Below are 22339 nucleotides of genomic sequence, written 5' to 3'. Positions count from 1 at the left end.
TACAAAAGGTTAGTAGATCCTAATAATATTTATTTAGTTGCTTAGCAATAACCCTATAGTTAAGAGACAGGGATGTATTTCATAACACAATCACCAATTTCTAAAAATTCTCTAATATATCCTTATGACATAATTCATCTATCTTTCCAACCCCTGTCCCCATTCCCTAGTTCTAGCCACAATTTTCCTATCTAAATTTACTGCAATAGCTTTCTGATCATCCTTGTATAATCACATATTACTTATTGCAAGACCCAGAAGAGCCTTTATTAATTGGTTCATGATCCAATCTCATTAAACTTTTGATTTCTGAAATGCTAAGTAAATGCACATTTTTTAGAGCACAGAGATAAAGATAGGATAGAGAAGAGAGCTGGCAAGAAAACTTTCGAGAAGTTAGAGGTGCTTTATGTTTTAAATGTTGTTAGAAAACTAGATTTTTAAAAATGATGACTTATTAAAATATTTTACAAAATAAATACTATGCCTCATTCTGAGGAAATATACAAATGAAAGATCTTAATCATAATAACAAACACCAAGACAGAGAATGCAGCCAATATCATGCATTAACCCATTCAAAAACATTTTAAGAGTATTATCAAGAATATATTCTATATTATAGTCAGAATGTAGGGCAACAAATGTAAAGGCAAAACTGTAGAGGCTGAAATTGTGTTTTAAAACCAAAAATTTAGCTAAATGTGGTGGCACATGCCTGTAATCCCAGCACTTTGAGGCAGGACTACTGTGAGTTTGAGGCCAGCCTAAACTATATGGCAAGACCCTATCTCAGAAAACCAAAACCAAAACCAAAAACAACAAAAACAAAAATTTAAATCCTTGGAAAATTAAAGCACTCTTGTAATATCAAAGTCAATTATCCAAAAGCAGATAATACAAAACCAGAATCTTCAAAAAGTAGCATTTCAAACTTAGTTTCCTATATTTGGTCACTCGTTGTCAACATCCTAAAAATGATACTGCTTAGATCATAAAAGCACATATATGCTTCTTATTTCATGGGTTAAAAAAATGACATTCTTGATGTTCTACCTAGTTTTTACAAATACAAATTGATACCTACTGAAAAGACAAGATTGAAAAACATGTTCTTAGTAAATGTGAAACACTTAAAAAGCTAAAACATTAACTATTCCATTTCATAATTAAAGATATAATCCACTGAGATGTATTGTGTACGTGTACCAATGTCCCTTGAGAAATGTGATCATGACTGCAAATGTATACTAAAAAAATTTAAAACTGAAAGGAGAAAATCCAAACCATAAATTCCATAATTATCCCCTCCTCCTCCCTTTCCCATCTCACTTCCGTACTCTCTCGTTTCCTAATTGCCACAAGCGGAGCAGTTTTCTTCTGCCATGGCCTTCCACCATGCTATTTCTTGCTTGGCCACAAAAAACAAGAGAGCCAGCTGACTACAGACTGAATCCTCTGAAAACATGAGCTCAAATAAACCTTTCCTCCTTCACTGTGATTCTCAAGTATTTTGTCACAGCAACAAAAAGCTGACTATCATTTAGAAAACACAGGTTTAGTAATCAGAATAAAGGTCAAAGCTTGAAGTTTAGATTTGTAAGTGTTCAACATTAAGGACATGAGTTAGATTTTCCCAGAGTTGGGAGGGAGGAACACTGTCCTATTTATATGATAAAAAATGTAGACTACAGCAAGACATGGTGGTACGTGCCTGTAATACCAGCAATGGGAAGCCAAGCCAGGAGGATCCTACGTTTGAGCCCAGCCTGGGATACCTAGTGAGAGCCTGTCTTAAAAAAAATAAAGTAGACTGGGGATGTCACTCAGTGGGAAGGTCCTGGGTTCAATTCCTTCTACACACACACACACACACACACACACACACACACACACACACACACACATTACTATACATCAAAACCAAAGGAACTACAACCTTTTTGTTGTTGTTGAGGTAGGGTCTCACTAGACAGGTTCAGGGTGGCCTTAAACTCACTACATAGACCAGGCTAGCCTCAAATTTTCAGCAATCCTCCTACCTCAGCCTCCAAAGTAACAGAATTACAGGTGTGTGCCACCATGCCCGGCCTACAATCTAATTTTGATCATTTAATTAAATCAGTGGTCTAAATAAAATTTTCACCCCTGAAAATGTTCACTCATATTTATTATTATACATGTTATTACATCATGTTTTTATTACCACAACTTCAAAGGTGCCTAGAGCCCCCAGAAGATTCTCCATGTTATCTGTAACACTGTAACACCCACCCACCCAATACCCTGTTCTGGTCTACACCACAAAGATGCTCCAGATCAAGATCACTTCTTTCTGGATAAGAATTAGGCATTTACTATGAATGTGTTTGATGGTTTAGAACATATAAAACACAAAAGTATAAAATATGGTCTCCATCTTTAAAATGATAAAGTTCTAGATTGAATGAGAAGGACACAAGCAACAATTACTAGAGACAAGGCAGCAATTTCAATACTGAATGCTTGGCTCTAATCCACCAACAAGCGGCAGGAGATGCTACTGTATCCCATTAATAAAGCTTAGGGAAACTACTTTTGTGTTCAACTGCAATTTTCTGAAAGGCCACTAGATGGTGATATTGTTTTCAAAAAAAGTGTGTGGAGAGGGTGGTGGATGTAAACTATAGTTACTAAGTTTAAAATCCCTTATCCCTTGCCTCTCTCTCCTTACTGAATCATCATGCAGACATACAGCAGACTTTATTTTTGTGGTACTGGGCATTGTAACCAGGGCCTTCAGCATGCTATCAAAGGCTCTTTCTCACTGAGCTATATATATACCCTCCAAGCCAACATTTTTGGAGATTTTAAAAATACTTCACTTTAAAGTTGACAATAATGAATTCAGGGAGGTTAAGTGATTTGACCAAGATTCCATAACTGGTTTACACAATAATGCTAGGACTACAGCCAACCTTTCCTGATTAGAACTACTGGTTTTATGTTCTTTGGATTAGAAAGATAAATGAGGTAAATTTTAGTTTATGTGGAAAATATTTTCATAAGGATGATTCACAGAGAGATATTCCACCCTTTGGTAAAGCATTAGACCAATGACTTGCCAAAATAAAAACTCTAAAGGGGGAAATACTCTGGCTGAAAGGCTCAGAGAAGTTGTACGTGGATACTGAAAGATCAGCAGATAATGAAGATCTGCAGTTCCCAATGCTAAACAGGATTAAGTATGAATACTGATGCTCAAAATGAGAAAATGATTAAACTTTATAAACATCATTCTCTCCCCTTTTCCAACTCAAATCCAGCTTTTCTCTTTTGTAACTCCATAAGAGTGAAGATCTATATTGATCACCCCGAAGTATGAGCTGAAATTCCAGTTTTTCTCACATACATTTAAAAAAAAGCATGTCCAAAATCAACTGAGTAAGAAAGATATGGTAAACACTATATGGTGAAATCTGCTTTATTTTAAAACAAACAAAAATCTTTACAGTAATCCTTTAACACTTCGTAATCTACAGAAGCTACGTAGAAAATACTTCAGAGATTTAAAATTTGCATGGCTATATTATTGTAAAGCTTTCTTTTGCTTTCTGCTTATAATAACAAAGTAGAAATATACATTAAAAATTGCCTGCTTACTACATATTGATTTCAAGATATACCTAACATTTTAGGAAAATGCAATAATTCTATGAAGGCAGGCTGAATTTAAATTCAATGTTAAAAAAATGAAAAAAAGCAATGTTATTAAAATTCACCAGAACAAAACATATTTTGAAGGCATTCTATAATTTTATTATAATTAACACATATTAATTGTACAAATTAATGGGTTTCACCATGGCATTTCCATACATGCATACATCATGCTATGATTGTATCCATCCTCCCTACTCTCTTTTGCCTTTCCTTCATCCTCCCTCACCCACCATGTCTCAAATCCCTGATCCTCTTTCTCTTCCTTAACAGTATTCCTACTTGTGGGCTTTTTTTGTTGCTGTTATTGCTGTTAAGTTTCCACACACAGGCATTCGATAATATGAAGGAAATTTCTCCAATGACTTTTAAAGACATCAGAATTATTCTAAAGAAGGGAAGTTTAAAGAAAAAAAAAATATATATATAGACGGTTTGAGACTAGGAGAGTATTTGCTTATCAAACAAAATAGTACACCAAATTTTCTCTTATAAATTTGACTGAGCAGAAAAATTCAGTATACATTACCTGAAGATGCAAAGTTATCAGATTTTAAATGTCCTGCTTTTCTAAACTCAAAATTTCTACATTAATCCAGCAGGGCAACGGAGACCATGGCCCAGTGAACTGCCACACCTCTGACACTCCAATGGAACCCAACACTGCATTTTAAAATGAAAATCAATGGGAAAATGGAGTTTGATATATACAAGATGGCTTTTCAGTAAATTTTTCTGAAACATATCTATTCCAAATGTGCATGAATATCTGCATTAAAAGAACTTATTAGATGGAAATAGTAATTAGGTGTTGTTCATCTTCTCTGAAACCTAACATGAAAATAATAAAGAAACTCATATTTAAGTACATTTAAGTATGACAGACATATACTTGTATTAAGAAAAACTAGTTATAGTGAGATCTCAATTGATCTCAGTAAGTTAACAGAAATAAGAATTTCTGCCAAAAGAACAGCCACAGATGTAGTCATTTGAAAAATGTCATTTCAAGTGAAGTTTCAGATTAAGTGCAAATTAAAAGAATTTTTCCTTCAATTTCTGCTAAGGGGTATTATTATATATGATGGAAAGAGTAAAAAACGAGGAGTAGAAAGTCTTAACCTGTATGTCTTTGGCTGGGCCAACTATCTTTTATTTTTAAGTCATTTATTTAATCCTTCACAATAGCAAAGATTTGAAAACAATATTAAATATCCACCACCAGATGAACAGATGAAGAAAATGTAGTATATATGCACAGTGGAATACTATTCTACCTTAAAAAAAGAAAAGGACGGAACATACCACTGTTTGTGACAACATAGATGAATCTGAAGGACATGTTAAGAGAAAGACCACATGATGATATATGCGGAATTTAAAGAGCTGAACTCAGGGCAGTTGAGTAGTGACAGCTACCATGGGCTTCAGGTGGGGCCAGTGATGGGCAAGGATAAAGCTTTTCAGCTCAACAGGAGGAATAAGTTCAACAAATCTATTGTACAGAATGTTAATCCTAGTAATGATGTTTTATATTCTTGAAAACTACTAAGATAGATTTTAAGTATTCTTAACACATACATATAATCAGGTCAATTTAGGCATTCCATAATGTATACAAATTTCAAAACAACATGTACACAATAAACACATACAATTTTCATATGCCAGTTAAAAATAAACTTTTAAAAAAGTAGAAACTCACTCTATCCTTACTGGGTCTCAGTTTTCTCAAATACAGGGGGATATAGTCTCTTAGGCTTTTGAATAGTTTTAAACTTTCACAAAAATATAACCACACAATCTATTCTTAAAGTATTAATTGTAAGTATAATAGGTAAAATAAATTTTTAAAAACCAGAACAGCTCTGGTAAAGTAGGTAGAGTACTTGCTTTGGCATCACATATACTAAAACTGATCACATTAAGGACTACAGCCTAGTCAGTCAAAAGCACTGTCCACACTACTGTCTGATGGGTTTCATGGAATCCTCATAGATCCCAAACGTACTATTTGAAAACCTCCCTTCTAGAACAACAAATAATGAGAAGAATTAAGAGTGATTTTTTCACTGTGAAAAATTCAAACTGAAGAAATTTTATTTCAACTATCCCAAAACTGGCAGATTCATTAAAAACAAACATGTAGGAATTCCAATACTGACATAATTTTAATTAAAATATAAAATATATCTATCTGTATTTTGATATACAAATCTAACCATAAAAGCAGAAAAGGAATGGGTTAAAGTGATTAGAGATTTAAACCCAATTAATTCTACAATTTACATAAAATCCACTCTCACAAAATTTTATCTTGAAATTCATTATTAACTCTAATAAGCAAGTCATATTTCACTACCACCATGCACAGAGGGTGCCAAGAAGTCAGATACACACAATTCTAGCCAGAGGAGCTCCGGCCTTTTCCCTTATTCAATGAACTTCCTCAAATTCTAGGGAGCCAAACACACACACACACACGCATACACAAGTAATATAACTATACCAGTCCCCACAAAAAAGTCTAAAATAATGATAAAAACAAAGTTTATAAGCTTTTGAGCTAGAGTATAGCTCCGTGGTAGAGTATGTGCCTGGCATACATGAAGCCCTGCATATGATCCCCAGCAGCACAAAAGGAGGTGGGGGACAAAGTTTTAAACCTTAAATGTGCACTTTAGAAAGTGTACACTAATATTTTTTACCAGACATGGAAATTAAGAACAGATTAATATCTGGATCTGCATGAGAAATTGAAGTATGAGTTTAAAATCTTAAATTTACTTCAGTCATATGTAAAGCTACACAAATTAACAGAATTTGTCTTTACCTGTAAGTTAAAAATCAATTAGTTCAAAACTGAACTTACAATTTTATAATTAAAATACTCAATATGGTACAAAAGTTCATTATTTTATTTAGTCAAGAAAAGTAAATATCTTTTTAAAACCTATCAGTAAGGTGTTTGAACTACACCTTCTAACATCAACTCTTATGTTTAAAATATTCATTTGAAAATACTCTTACCTTTCTTCTGAGCTATATAAACGAGCAAGTCCAAAATCTGCAAGTTTTATCTGCCCTCTGGTGGATATAAAAACAAAATGAATAAAAGGTGGTAGTTACTCTGAACTGATTTTAGAATATCAAAAATTCATTCACAAAAACTTTAACTGATCACACTGCCGTAATACCAAGGTTCCATTAAAGTCAAGATAAGTCACAAGCTAACAATTAGTACTTTGGATAGTTTCAATTTCTAGTATTAATATAGTCATCCAATCATCTATTCATATTTACAGATTCTGAATCTGCAGGTTCAACTAACTACAAATCTAAAATATTTGAAAAAGAAAACTGTATGTGTACAGACCACATGCAGGCGTTCTTTCCTCATCATTCAGTAAACAATACAGATTACCAGCTGCTTACATAGCATTTGCATTGTATCTGGTATGATAAGTACTCTAGAGACGATTTAAAGTATATGGTAGCAAACACTTGGTTATGTGCAAACATCACACCATTTCATATGACTAGAGCATACACAGGTTTTGGTAAAGGGAAAGCGGTTGCCATGGAACTAATCTCTCAGGGATACTCAGGGACTCCTCTACTATTATTACTGCAGCTACTACTATACTAGTATTAGTATAATACTTTAGGAACTGTTCAGACCCTATTTTAAAAAATCATACTTCAATGAAAATAAGTGTGCTTACTTAGGAGTAAGAAAAATTATTAAATTCAAGTCATCAGTGTTCAAGAACTAAATCATTTAAATATTATGTTTATTTCCAGCATTTAGAGGGTATCAAGAACACAAAATATTTTGTACTCATTAAAATCAGAACCAGGCAAGCCTCTTCTAAACAATACCAAGCACTAGAGAAGTTATCAGAGCTGAGATTAAGATGTCACTGAAATATTTAACATGCTCTTCATAAATATGTCAAAACCAGCTAACTTCAAAGCACTGATGACTTTTTTAATTCTAAAAGTGATTTACAACTAAACTGAAATCTTACTGCTAATTATTGTTAGGATTCATTCATATTGCTTGGAAGACTATCAAACAGAGAGGCCAACTAAGTTCATGAACATCACAATCTACTGCTGGAAGTTAATTTAACTAAAGTATATTTAACAGAAATTTAGAGACAGCCCAAAGCTGTAACATTCTTGCTTACACTGAAACAGTTTTGAAGCAATAAACTAAATTTTAATAGAATCAAGGTATACATCATATAACTCTCACTTAAATATGTATGTCAAGCTGATATCCATACCTATTGTTTAGAAGGATATTTGAACATTTAATATCTCTATGCAAAAAGTTCTTCTTATGACAATAATCTAGACCTTCCATGAGCTGTCTCATAAATGACTTGATGTGATTTTCATTAAAATGAACCAAGCCTGATTCCAGCAGTCCCATCAGGTCATGGTCCATGTACTCAAACACCAGATAAAATGCACCTAAGAATGAGAAGAAGCAATACATTAATGCTTATTCTTACCACTTTTCTACAGGTTTTACTTTTCACAACAAACTAATGGGAAGGTTTAATCCTTCAAAAGAAGTGCTACTTTGTCAACTAAATGACTAACACTCAATTTTTCTCTCAAAGTTTAGTATCAGTAAAGATGTCCCAGGAAAAAGCTTTGTAAGGAAAATCATTACAATGAAAATAAACTGCTTCTACACTGCATAGTTTATGGGTAAGTCAAATGTAAAATAAATTGTCAATTGTTTTAGACAGCAAACAAATTCCTCACAAAAGCTGAAAAATATCAGTGCAGTTCATAGAAGAAACCAAGTTGTTAAAAGAATTACTTTTAATAAAAAGGAGCATGGTCCCAGATGTACTTTGGATAACTCCGGTTGAGCTTCTTATAAATACATAATTTATTCATTTATCCACATCCAGAGTACTTTAAAACATAAACATTACAACTTTATTTTATAAAAAAGTTTACTCCTGTTATAAAAACCTACATAAAATAACACATAATATACTCACAACCACAAATTATACAACTATATTTGAGAGTTTAAAGATATTCATACTCACACAAATTGAACACAAAAGTCTCTGAAGAAGCAAGTTTTATATAGCAATGCAAGAATAAAAGCTAACAAAACTCACTATCTGTGAAGACAAAAATTCTAACACCATGACAAAAAAGTCATCTGAACAAATTTCACCATCAGTTCCTAATTAAAAACAGAGCAAATAACTCAGTAAATTTGCAATAAGATTATTTCTGAAAAGTTTATTGTGAAATCTCTTGGAAAGCCAACAACAAATGTCATATTTAAGTAAGAAATTGCCAGGTGTTGTGTACAGGACAAAAAAACTTTTATTATTACTGTTTTCAGAAGCAAGTAGTTTAAGACAAGGTATAAATACTGAAAGGAAAATATAATTAACAGTAAATGAATATCTTCCTAGAAAATATGAAAGATATAGAGTAGCTAGGTTAGAGAAAAATCAATAAACAAAAAGCAAAAGGCTACTCATATGTGCATCAACAATTCATTATAAAATAAAATTCAAATGACTCTCCCTTAGGCAAAAAAAAAGCTGCAAATGAATAACAATGAACCTTAAAAAAATTCTTAAAATCTCAATGAAGGGATCAATAATTAGTTTCTCTTTGTTTGGGGGAGGGGCAATTTAACTTGGAAAAAAACCAGCAAGCCAAAATTTTCTGAGAATAAACACTTGCCTTAATCAAAACTAATATGACCATCGTACTCAGGGATATATATGACAGCAGAAAATAACACATATCAAAAAATAATCCCCAAGTATATTTCCAATAGTAATTAGGAAAACAGCCTCTTTGGTATTTAGACAAATGTGTAACCTCACAGGTAGGTAAGCAGTAATTTAAAAAAAAAAAAGACAAAAAAATGGTGAAAGATGTATGAAATAGGATTAGTAAAATGTGGTTTAACTACTAAAGATGAATGAGGAAACTGGGATTCATTATACTATTTTTCTGTACTTTTAAATATGTTTTGATTACTATAGTAATTATGAATTTAAAGTGTAAAAATATAAAAAGTTTAGAATGAAATTTGGATTATCTTAACTTAAAAGGATAAATTTTGTAGTCCACATTTTAAATTTGGTTTTTATGTCTATCAAGGTTATATATTTGTGTAGCTTAAGACAATGTTTTTCAAACTTTGAAACATGTCATCAATTCATTAAGTCATAAACTGCACTCTCAAAAATGTTTTTAGATTGCTTGATATTCTTCCAGTAATGAAATTAGGTATTAATAAAATCATATGTAACATAATTTTAAAAATATAGAATCCCAAGGAAAACTTCATTTTGATAATTGTGTGTGTGTGTGTGTGTGTGTGTGTGTATATATACTTAGAAAAATGTTGACTGTAAAAATTCTAAAAACAATTAATGTGTGTGACCAGTTGGTAATTTTCATTTATTTTTATGCTGAAATTTTTAGGCCTTTCTATAAGGAACATAAATAAGTTTTTTTAAAAAATTAACAATTGTTTCTGATACACAAGCTGATATGGGTAAAAACACAGATAACCCAACTAAAAGGAAATGACAATGCCATAGGCAGACAGAGGAAATCAAAATGGCAAACACATAAGATGCTTCATATTTTACCAGTACCAGAAAGTACTAATCAAAGCAATGGTATCATCTTCACTTATCACAATATGCACCAATGGCCAAATTCACCAAAACTGTACATAACACACTGCTACATCATCTACACACAGAGAGTATCTATTATAAAAATACAAATATCAGCCGGGCGTGGTGGCGCACACCTGTAATCCCAGCACTTGGGAGGCTAAGGCAGAAGGATCGCTGTGAGTTTGAAACCAGCCTGAGTTCCAGGTCAGTCTCAACTATGTAGTGAGACCCTGTCTCAAAAAAACACAAAAATACAAACATCCTTTGACTAAGCTATCGCACTTCTGGGAGTAAATTAAATACGAAAATAGTAAAGTATAAAACTAAACTCCTACAAAATAACATAGGAGAAAAACCAAGGTGGATCTTAGCTTTGGTGATGATTTTTAAAAATACAATACCAAAACTTACAGTATATTGTTAAGTTTTACTTAGCTAAAATGTAAAACTTCTGCCTTTGAAAGGCATCATTAGCAGAATGAAAAGAAAAGTCAAAGGTTGGGACGAAATCTTTACAAAAATACGTATCTGATAAAGACTGGTATCCCATACAGCCAAAGAATTCTTAAAACTCTATGATAAGAGCACAAACAGCCAAATTTAAAAGTGGGGAAAAGATCTGAATAGGAGCCTCATCAAAGAAGATGTATAAATAGCTAAGAAACATATAAAAGGATGTTCAACATGGTCTTTTGAGAACTATAAATTAAAATTAAACACCACTAAGATTTCTATTAGAACTGCAAAACTCCAAAATACTACTGTCAAATGCTGAAGAGGGTATGGAACCACAGAAAAACTCATTTGTTATTGTGGGAATGTAAACGGTAAGCCAATTTTGAAATGAGAACTTTACTAGGGGAATAAAAGACTGCACTTCTGATGGCCCTCACTAGTTGAGTAGGCTGAGTAGCCCGTCATTCACTGTTGTTAGGCAGACTCTTTAAATGCCTGCCTCAACAACCTGCTCGCAAAAAGCCTAAATTCCCTCAGGCTAGAATCACAATGTTCCTGGATTCTAAATGGGGGAAACTCACCCACCAACCCCAAAACAAGACTCTACTAAATCAGGCTAACCACCAAAAAGCTCCAAGTTTATTATCTGCAAATCCCATTTTTAATGATTTCGAAATCATGAATTTTATAAACTATAATTTTAAAATTGTACCTTTATAAGGCTTTATTCAACAAAACAGTCAATAAATATACTGCTTATAATTACAAAAATAAGTAAGAATTGCTGGCATCAAGAGCCTCATAACATCAGACTGCAAGCAAATATGCACAAAATCTGAGTATGGCGTAAGGAAGTGGGTTTTAGACTGGGGCTCTAAGACAGACAAAGACCAAGCAGGCTGCTGGGAATGAAAGGCACGCTGGGTTCAAAGGTACCTTCTGAAATGCTTTCATGAGGGTATCTAGTTAAAAATTGTAGCTATCTGGAGCTCAGAGATGGAAATATTTTTATGTAATGGTAGTGGCACAGAAACAATTATAATAAAAACCATAGAGCTATGAAGAGTTTCTGAGAAGCAGAAAGACTGCCAAAGACGTAACTTTTCAAGAACACCAATATGTAGGAAAAGAGAGGACAAGAAGGCTATAAAGATGAAGTAAACAACCAAAGAAGAAAACAAATACAGTTCTTTCAGAAGAGCCAGAAGATTCAAGAATCAAGCGAACATGTGCTACCCATATCAAGTGAGAAAAACCTGAGAAATTACTAGTGGCTTTGGCCAAATATTATTAGTGTTCTTATCTTCACAAATAGTTAGAAAACTCAGAACAATCAATGAATGTTAAAGTGAGAAGGTACAAACAGCAAGTACTGACTACTCCTTTTCTCAATCTGGCAAAAAAGGAAGGAAAAGATAGCAATGATCCATAAACAGAGTCAAATTAGCCTCTCTAGCAAATGGTGCTGGTGATACTATATACACATATCAAATCCACATCTATCACCACACACCAAAATAGAATGGATCAAAGACAAGTATTAAAACAGAATCTGCTGAGAGATAAAATACTTAAAACTATTGAAGATATAGGTACAGGAAAGGACTTTCTAAAAAGAATGGGAAAAGGTTTTGGCTAGCTATTCTTTGGACAGAGGACTATCATCTAGAATTTACAAAGAACTCATAAATAAACAAACAAACAAATCCCCTCAAAATACAAGACCCAATCAAAAAGTGGGCAGGTGAAATGAATACAGAAAGTTCTTTTTGTTTTTTGTGGTTTTTTTGGGGGGGGTGTTTTACTTATGATAGGAGAGGTCTGAATAGGTTTACTGCTGAAGGTAAGGAGCTAAGAGGATAAAGTGGTTGAAAATACACAAGCGGTAATATACAGCAAAGTTTCTAGGAACTGGAATAGCTTCAAGTAGTAAGGAGAAATGTTCCTCTGAAACAGAAGAGTGAAATGGGTACAGAGTGAGCAAAATATATGCCAAGCTCAACGTTGAGAGTGAGTTTTCATTTGGTACATGTGGCTTTGTATCATGAAACAGCATCTTCTCTTTAAAACGAGAAAAAGCAGCTAAATAGAAACTCTGCTTTGCAGAATGGAAGAAGGAGCTAACAAAAGACAAATAAGCAGCTAGCTACTGCTCTGGTGCTAAAGTTGCAGCTTGGTAGACCATAATAAATCTGAGGAGAAAACTACATACATGGCAGTATGATTTTTCTTCAGCAGGTCAAGTATTTTAAAACACATAGTCACTGGGCAAGATATCACCTACCTATAATTCCAGCACTCAGGAGGCTGAAGCAGGAAGAATGTTAAGTTGAAGCCTAGCCTAGTCAACTCAGAAAAACACTGTGTCAAAATAAAACATAAAAGGGGTTAGGGATGCAGCTCAACTCAAAAGTCCTGGATTTAATCCCTCAGTACCAGTACCAGGAGGGCCAGGGTGGTAGTGGTTGTGATGTACATGATCAATCAAAGGTTAAAGTTTAGAGTAGAGCTGGCAGGAGGACAAAAGAAGTATGAGATCACTGGTTAGGATCTTAGAAAATCATTCCTTACAATTCCAAATATCTTCACTTCATGAAAATGCATAATTGAAACATTAAGTGGTATTAGAACTCTCTCAAATTCAACATCAGAAATAAGACAGAGAATTTAAAGGATATGGATTTAACACTAAAAGCTGCAGAATTTGATTTGAGAAAACAAAGACTATTTGCAATGTGTAAATTTTACATAAAATTCAAAACCATTTCTGCCTAAAATCTGCAAGGGAGGCAAAAAGCATTTTTCCTAGTGGCTCTCTTTGCCTTTCATCTGTCACTGCTAGAAAACATTTCTACCCTTTTACACTCTATGCGATTCTTTGGCCCCTATGTTCATTACTTGGTGTAAACCAATGTTAGTATATTTCTAAGAATTTAATTTGATAAAAGATAACTTCTAAACCATTTTTTATTCCAATACGTTTGGGAATTAACCATTGTCTATTACCTAAAACATACCTAACAAAAAAAAGTACTTAATATTTGTTGAATAGGCAAATAAATACCCTTAAATCTACCTGAGGTTCCATTTTTTTCAGGTATTATTTTCAAATGAATAAAAAAACATGTGAATACTGTTTTTCACATATGGCTTTTTCTTTTTTTTTTTTTGCACCGGGGATTGAACCCAGGACCTTGAACTTGCAAGGTAGGTGGCAGCACCACTGAGTTAAATCCCAGACCCTGGTATTTTAAATTTATGATTTATAATCCTTTCTTCTGGATGGAAAACAGTACATAAGAATTAGTATTACTTACCTTTTTCTTTCTGGAATGGGTGTAAAATGTCTCATGGTAAAAACAAAAACTATTTTAATTTTTTCATGTGCTTTATTCTTTTCAATGTTACACAAAAGTAGTAGTTTCAGAATTTCTAATAAATGTATATCTAATATAAAGAGCACACAATAACAATATTATATAAATTACCTTTAGGAAGCATGCACAGACGTATATGACCCAAATTTTGTGTTCAGACTCATCCTCAAGACAAACCCATTACATCTATGGTAATATTCCAAACTTTAAAAGAAAAAGCCATAAACACCTGAAGTTCAAAATATTTCTGATCTGAAGATTTTCAGATCAGGAATATTCAACATGTGATTGCAATTAATTAGAAGACTTTCAGATTTCTGTCTATAATGTGGGTGGGCCTCAATCGGGAAGATTGAGTACCATATGCTAGGCTGAGGATTTAGCTCAGTGGTGCCACTGCCTGCTTCACAAGCACATGGACCCCAGTTCAATCCACAATACCAAAAAAAAAAAAACAACCAAACAAACAAACAAAAACAAAACAAAAAAAACCCACCATGTGCTAAGAAGGAAAACAGTTCTCCCCCAGGCTAATAGACTATTTTAGGACTGTAGATTGCAACACCAAATTCTGCAATTTCCAGACTACTGGCAGGCCTACAAATTCAGACTTGCCACCCCTCATAATAATGTGACCCAATTCCTTACAATATAAATGTGTCTTCTTGGTTCTATTTCTTGAAATATAAATTCAATAGATTAAAGTTAATTAATAACAAAAAAATTAAAAATAAATATACCATCTTCAATGTGTTAAGAATAAGACTATCAGAATGACAGTTTTCACACAGATATGTGCTGCAGGCCAAGCATGAAGGTGGCCTTTGCCTACTCCCTGCTCCCTTTCTCCTCCATAGACTAGACAGTCATATTGTAGATCCTTATTCCTTTTCTCGCCCCAATCATGAGACAATCACCTTCAGCCTAGGCCATGTGGCCACATGGCACTCGTCACCCCACCTTCCTACACTATAAATAAAGAGCACACTGGACACCAGGTGGCCATTAGCTCATCAGGCTATGGTCCTGAACTACAAAGGGAGACCCTGCCTCAAAAAAAAAAAAAAAAACTTTAGCTAATTGCTTATAAATGTTTTCCAGTTAATGGCACATAGGAACAATTTTCATTTAACTTTGACATCATTTTAATGGCATTTGATGAGATAATTTTTAATGGCATTCCACGTTAGTAATATGCTATAGTTCTGTTCAAAAATCACTTGTTAGATGTTTAGGTTACCTGTAATGTTCTGTTACTTTAAGAAATACTATGAAGAACATCCTTGTACCAAAAGCCATATAAAGTCATGATGAGTATGTTTCTAAAAATACAACTACTGAGTTAAAGGACACATCATATTTTCAAAGAATAATTATTATTATGATAGAAACATTAAACATTTATCTTGCACTTAATAATGTGCTGGATACTATTCTATGCCCTTATCTAGTCTCTAAAACTGATGATAGTGTTTACTCTCCAGCATTAATACTCCTATCATAATCCCCAATCCCCATGTTTAAAAAAGAAAATCCTTGACCCTTCCCAAATTAACATGATTGTAATTCCAGTCAATTCTCCACTGCTAAATTTTCAGACCTCACATTAATATAAATAAAAACAAGGAAAGAGGAGAAGAAGGAGGTGAAGTTTATACACCACAAATTAAAACAAAGTGTAAGGCTGAAATAGAAAATGGTATAGCTGAAAGACATACAGAAGTAATCATGCAACAGGAGAGCCCAGATGAGAATTTTGTAGAGAACAAATGATTTAAATATCTATTTTTAATATAAGAAAATTGGAAAATTATTCTCATATGATTCCAAAAGACTAGGCCTTAAACACAAGATAAATCACCTTCCCACACACACAAAAAAAAGGCCTTGCAAAATGAACAAACATAACATGACCACAAAACATATGGAATGTCAAACAACACCGGAGGGCAAAGGGGAGAAGCAGAAATGGGAAACATAATCTGACACATGAAACACTAGTACCTATATTTTAATAATGTTCACGAATCACTTAGAAAACATCAAACAGGCAATTTCATAAGAAATGGCCAGACTTCTGGGAAGACAATGGAGTGAACAGCAGAGAAACAGCCAATTTGAGATCTGGTGTCCAGACACTGAAATACAGCAATGTGAGGAAGAGAAGGAGAAGGAAGTGGGTAACTAGAACCAAGAAGATATTCAAATAGAGAAATGAAGCCCACAGGGAAAGCAAAGAGGGGAAGGAAGTGGCAAGCAGCACTTTCTCCCTGAGCCCTGAACTACTACATGGGTGGCACAACTCAAACCTACAGATTAATGGTAATTACTGATGACCCCAGAGAACTCTACAAAGAAACTCATCAGTGCAACAGAGCAGGGGATACAGTGGACTGCAGCCAACTGGTTATTTGAGGTTCAGGTATCCCCCACCCCAGAGGGTGATTGGCAGGTAGTCATCTTAAGAGGGGGACCAACTGAGCCAGGAACTCAGAACAGTTGCAGACTTGCTCCATCTAGGGGGTCCCAGTGTTACAGTGAGGCAGAACCAAGTTCAAGTGGGCAGGAGGTCAAGGAGGCAAGTTCAGGCCAGCAGCAGGTACACAGTATTGCAGGCTGAGTTCAGAACTAAAGGTGCAGCCTTGCTGAGATTATCCACTACTCACTGTAAATCTACAGCTGGCAGGTTGGGATTAACATGGTCTGGACTCTGGCAACTTTGTCCATCAATAACAGTAGAGAAATACTTAAAGTGGATGGGCTTTTTCTCTCTTCTTTTTGTCCTTTCTTGTTTTATTTTTCTTGATCATTCTTGTTTTTATAGGAAAGTAGATGTTTCTAGTATTTTCTGTTGTTGCTGTGTTTTTATTTCTTCCATCTCTTTCCCTGTCTTCTTAACCAGTTTCCCAAACTTAGTGTAATTTTCCTTTGTCCTCCAGCCTTGCTTCTAATCTCTTCCTTTTCTTCTATTCCCCCCAAACCCCCTTTAAATTTTCTCCCCTGAAGGTAAAATTCCATATTGAGGGCATATTTACTGTATACAATTTTCTAGTTTGTTTTAGGTATAATTCATATGCTTAAAAGTGGCAAATTGTTACCAACTTATCATTTTTTAGGCTATATTTGATGTTACTACTGACTGCACTACTTTAGTCAAAGTGATATTAACTGTACTAATCAGTTGCTCTTCCTGGTATGCCAAGACTGAGATAAACAATACTATAGGCCAGTGACAAAGAACTAGAGGCTAGGCCAAAAGTAGGATCTTGCAACAGGCTCAAAACCCAAAAGCTGAGCCGGGAGTGGTGGCACACGCCTGTAATCCCAGTACTCGGGAGGCTGAGGCAGGAGGATTGCTGTGAGTTAGGGACCAGCCTGGGCTATATAGTGAATTCCAGGTCAGTCCCAACTATATAATGATACACTGTCTCAAAAAAACAAAAGCTGGCCACACCTGAAATATATCTCTGAGAAATAGTCATTTCCTAAGGGTTCTAAATACTAGCAAGACAGCTGCTTGCCATAAGCAATTTACAAGCGTCAACACAGGAATTAAACAACGAAGATAGAAACTGAGAAGAAACTTAATCAAGGTACAACTCCAAACTTTTAGCTCACCAAAGGCAAATCCAGGAGTCAGTGAGGTGGGAACAATTCAAAACCCACCCACCTGGACTCTCAAGTGATAATGGACGTAACAAAGCAAATGAATGAGGCTCTAGAAAAAAAATAAAATCAGAATTAGTTTCTCAGGTAACTACAATGACGGTGATCATAACGAAAGACATAGTGACTCTAGAGTAGATACTGACTAAAATAAATGAATGAATGAATGAATGAAAGAATAAATAGAGGGCTCTTAGGAAATTCATGGAAACCATGAATGCCCAACATACGGAAGATATGCAATCTATGAAACAGATTCAAACAGATATCCAGGAGATTAAAAATTCCACTGAAAGTATATGCACCAAAATGAGCCAATGTGAGGATGGAATATCGGATATAAAAGACAGAATTGCAGTTAGTGATCACGAAAAGAAAGATTTCTTAAAAACAGCAAGGGACCACAAAAAACCAATCCAACAACTGCTAGATGATGTAAACAAGAATAATATAAGCTAGATTGGAGTCAATGAAAAAGCAGGTGATAGGAAATATGACATAAAACAACCTGTTCACAGAAGTAATGACAGAAAACTTCCAAAGCAGGAAGAAACAATTTGACACACAGGTAAGTGAGATGCAGAAAACTCCAATTAGCCCTGATTAAAAAAAAAAAAAAACACCAACACATATGATAGTCAAGAGTCGAGAAATTCAACATAAGAACAGAATATTAAAAGCTGTTAGTGAAAAGAAACAAATCGCCTATAAAGGAAAGCCCATCAGAATCACAGCAGGCTTCTCAGAACAAACCCTGAAGTCAAGGACAGCTACAAGTGAAGTATTTCAAGCCCTAAAAGTAAATAACCTTCAGCCCAAAGTGATGTACCCCACAACTTTCAAAATTGATGGAAAAATAAGATACTACTTCATGACAAAGAACACGCAAAGAAATACATGACAATCAAGCCAGCACTCCAAAATGTTCTGAAGTACATTCTATAACAAGAACTATAATTCCATGAACCCCAACAGAATGAATCCACCAGGCAAAGCAAGCTATTAAACAGAGGAGAAAAAAGGAAACCAACATCAGGAAAATAACATAACAGGATTAAGTCAATATACATCAGTTACAATATGTATCAGTGTAAATAGTCTCAATTCACAAATCAAAAGAAACAGACTGGCAAGTGGATCAAGAAACAACATCCAGCCAGGCATGGTGGCACGCGCCTGTAATCCCAGCACTTGGGAGGCAGAGGCAGGAGGATCACTGTGAGTTCAAGGCCAGCCTGATATACACAATGAATTCAGGGCCAGCCTGCACTACAAACGGAGACCCTGCCCTCAAAAAACAAAAATGAAAACAAAAAAACACACACAAAAGAGCCACATCCAATAACACAAGATACACATTTAACTCAGAAATTCAGAGGCCAAAAATCAAAGGATGGAAAATAATACTTCCTGGAACAGGAACCTAAAAAAAAGCAGGGGTAGCTATTCTATTTACAGACAAAGTAAATTTGAAATCAAGACTGATTAAGAGAGACAAAGAAGATCACTACATCCTTATAAAGGGAACAATCCAAGAAGAAGAGGTAACCATCATAAATATATATGCAACAAACACCAGCTCACACAACTATATAAAACAAATAGTATTAATGGACATGAAAAATCAAGCAAGCACTAATACTACTGTAAGGGAGACCTCTATACCCTATTGTCACAAATTAACAGATCAACTAGACAAAAAATCAACAAAGAAATATCAGAACTGAACCAAACTTTTGAACAAGTGGACTTAGTAGAGGTGTATGGAGAATTCCGCCCTACAACATGAGAATACACATTCTTCTCACCTGTACATGGGATGTTCTCCCCAAATAGGCCACATACTAGTTTACAGAACATGCTCAAATGCAAAGGAATTTTAATTATCCCATACAGATTATCAGACCACAGTGCAATGAAACTGGAAATCAATGGCAAAACAAACCACAAGAATTTCACAAACACACAGAAATTAATGAGACAATTTCTACAATTAAACAATGATGCCAATACAACATATCAGAATTTATGGGACACAATGAAAACAGTCCTATGAAGAAAATTTATAGCACTGAATTCCCATATCATAAAAAGAGTGAACTCAAATAAACAACCTAATGCTGAACCTCAAGCTTCTATAAAAAGAAGAGCAAGTCAAGCCCAAAGCTTGTACAAGAGAGGAAATTATAAAGATCAGAGCGAAAATTAATGCAACTGAGACTAAAAAGAAACAGGCCTAAAGATCAGTGGAACAGACTAGAAGATGCAGAAATAATTCCAAACATACTCAAACACTTTATCTTTGACAAAGAAGCCAAACACCTACAATGGAAGAATGCCTCTTTGATAAATGATGATGGAAAAACTGGCTTTCCACATGCCAAGGATTAAAACATTCACTGTACTAAAAGTAGAAATGGATCAAAGATAGAAATACTAAAACAGAAACACTAAATCTGCTGGAAGACAGAATAGGTGGAACTCTTAAAGACATTGGTGTAGGCAAAGACTTTATGAACAAAACACCAATTGCACAGGAAATATCACAAAGAATCAACTGGGATCTCAGCTTAATAAAAAGCTTTTGTACATCAGAAGAAACACCCAACAGAATGGAGACAACCCGCAGTGCGAGAAAAAAATTTTTCCATCTGTTCCTCAGATAAAGGACTAATATCTAGAATATATAAAGAACTAAAGAAAAATCAGACCCCTCCCCCAAATTTAAAGACCCAATCCAAAAATGGACACATCTCAGATGAAGAAGTACAAACTGCAAAAAAATATACGGAAAACTGTTCAACATCACTGGTCATTGCAGAGGAAAATTAAAACAATGTTGAGATTCCATTCACTAAAGAAAGAAGGGCTATTATCAAGAAATCAACCTATAACAAATGCTGGTGTGACTGTGAGGGAAAAAGAACCTTTCTTCACTGTCGGTGGGGTGTACACTGATGCAACTACTGTAGAAATCAATGCAGAGATTCCTCAAAAAACTAACCCTAGAGATTCCATTTGACCTAGCTATTTCCTTTCTTGTTATCTTCCTGAAAGAATTAAAAGCATCATACCACAGCAATATATTCACACCCATGTTCATAGTGGCACAGTTTATAAGAGCTCAATCTTAGAAACAGCCCAAATGTCCATTAAGCTATGAATGAATAAAGACAATGTGTTTTTTCTACAATTGAATATTACTCATCATAAAAAAAGGTAAGCTCAAGACATTTCTAGTTAAATGGATGCACCTTGAGACCATACTCTTAAGTGAGATAAAATACCACACACTGTTTCTCTGAGAAAACAAAAGTGTAAATAAGGATTAAAATATATATTATCCATGCAATCAGGAATGAAAAAGGCAAAGTCACAACAGACCCAAAAGAAATCCAGAGCATCATGAATACCTACTTTGAGAACCTGTACTCCAATAAAATGGAAAACACAGAAGAAATGGAAAGATTTTTAGATACTTACGAATTACCAAAGTTGAACAAAGAAGATAAAAACATTTTAAACATCCCAAATACAGTCAGTGAAATTGAAAATGTAATTAAAAATTTACCAACAAAGAAAAGCCCAGGCCCTGATGGATTCAATGCTGAATTTTACAAGACATTTAGAGAAGAACTACTGCCATTACTCTCAAACTTTTCAATGAAATCGAAAGGGAAGCTATACTTCCAAATTCATTCCTGGAAGCAAGTATCACTGTGATTCCAAACCAGGGAAAGATACAACTAAAAAGGAGAACTACAGACCAATCTCCTTAATGAATATAGATGCAAAAATCCTTAATAAGATACTAGCAAACAGAATACAGAGGATTATTAAGATCATCCATCCTGACCAAGTCGGATTTATTCCAGAGATGCAAGGGTGGTTCAACATATGAAAGTCAATAAATGTAATACATTATATTAACAAAGTCAACGACAAAAACCATATGATCCTCTCAATAGATGCAGAAAAAGCATTTGATAAAATTCAACACCCATTCATGATAAAAACTCTGCAAAAAACTGGAATAGAAGGTCTATACCTCAATTTAATAAAGGCTATTTATGAAAAACCATCAGCCAACATCATATTAAATGGCCAAAAACAGAAAACCTTCATGTTAAAATCAGGAACAAGACAAGGATGCCCATTATCACCACTTCTCTTTAATATAGTTCTGGAAACATTAGCCACAGCAATTAGACAAGAGAAAGAAATTAAAGCAATAAAGATAGGAAAGGAAGAAGTTAAACAGTCATTATTTGTTGATGATATGATACTCTACGTTGAAGACCCAAAAAACTCCACCAAAAGACTTCTAGACTTAATTGACAGATTCAGTAGAGTATCTGGATACAAGGTGAATACCCAAAAATCAATAGCCTTCTTATACACAAATAACAGACTCATGGAGAGAGAAATAAAGGAAAAAATTCCTTTTAC

General features: G+C 34.3%; 1 protein-coding gene across 1 annotated transcript in view; it reads right to left on the bottom strand.

Moving 5' to 3' along the window:
• Positions 1 to 22339, bottom strand: part of Cdk13 (cyclin dependent kinase 13) — a gene marked incomplete at its 5' end in the record, with an annotated part of 100149 nt that overhangs the window by 30109 nt on the left and 47701 nt on the right. Inside the window, 2 exons of the mRNA XM_010610870.2 lie at positions 6730 to 6786; positions 7992 to 8181. Of these exons, the coding sequence (XP_010609172.1) occupies positions 6730 to 6786; positions 7992 to 8181 (247 nt within the window). The remainder of the gene's footprint in view (positions 1 to 6729; positions 6787 to 7991; positions 8182 to 22339) is intronic.

This window comes from Fukomys damarensis, unplaced genomic scaffold, assembly GCF_012274545.1.
Source record: "Fukomys damarensis isolate Sample0158 unplaced genomic scaffold, DMR_v1.0_HiC HiC_scaffold_17, whole genome shotgun sequence".
Lineage (NCBI taxonomy): Eukaryota > Metazoa > Chordata > Mammalia > Rodentia > Bathyergidae > Fukomys > Fukomys damarensis.
The sequence above is the reverse complement of the archived record's forward strand: the minus strand, read 5'-3'. Positions and strand labels throughout refer to the sequence as shown.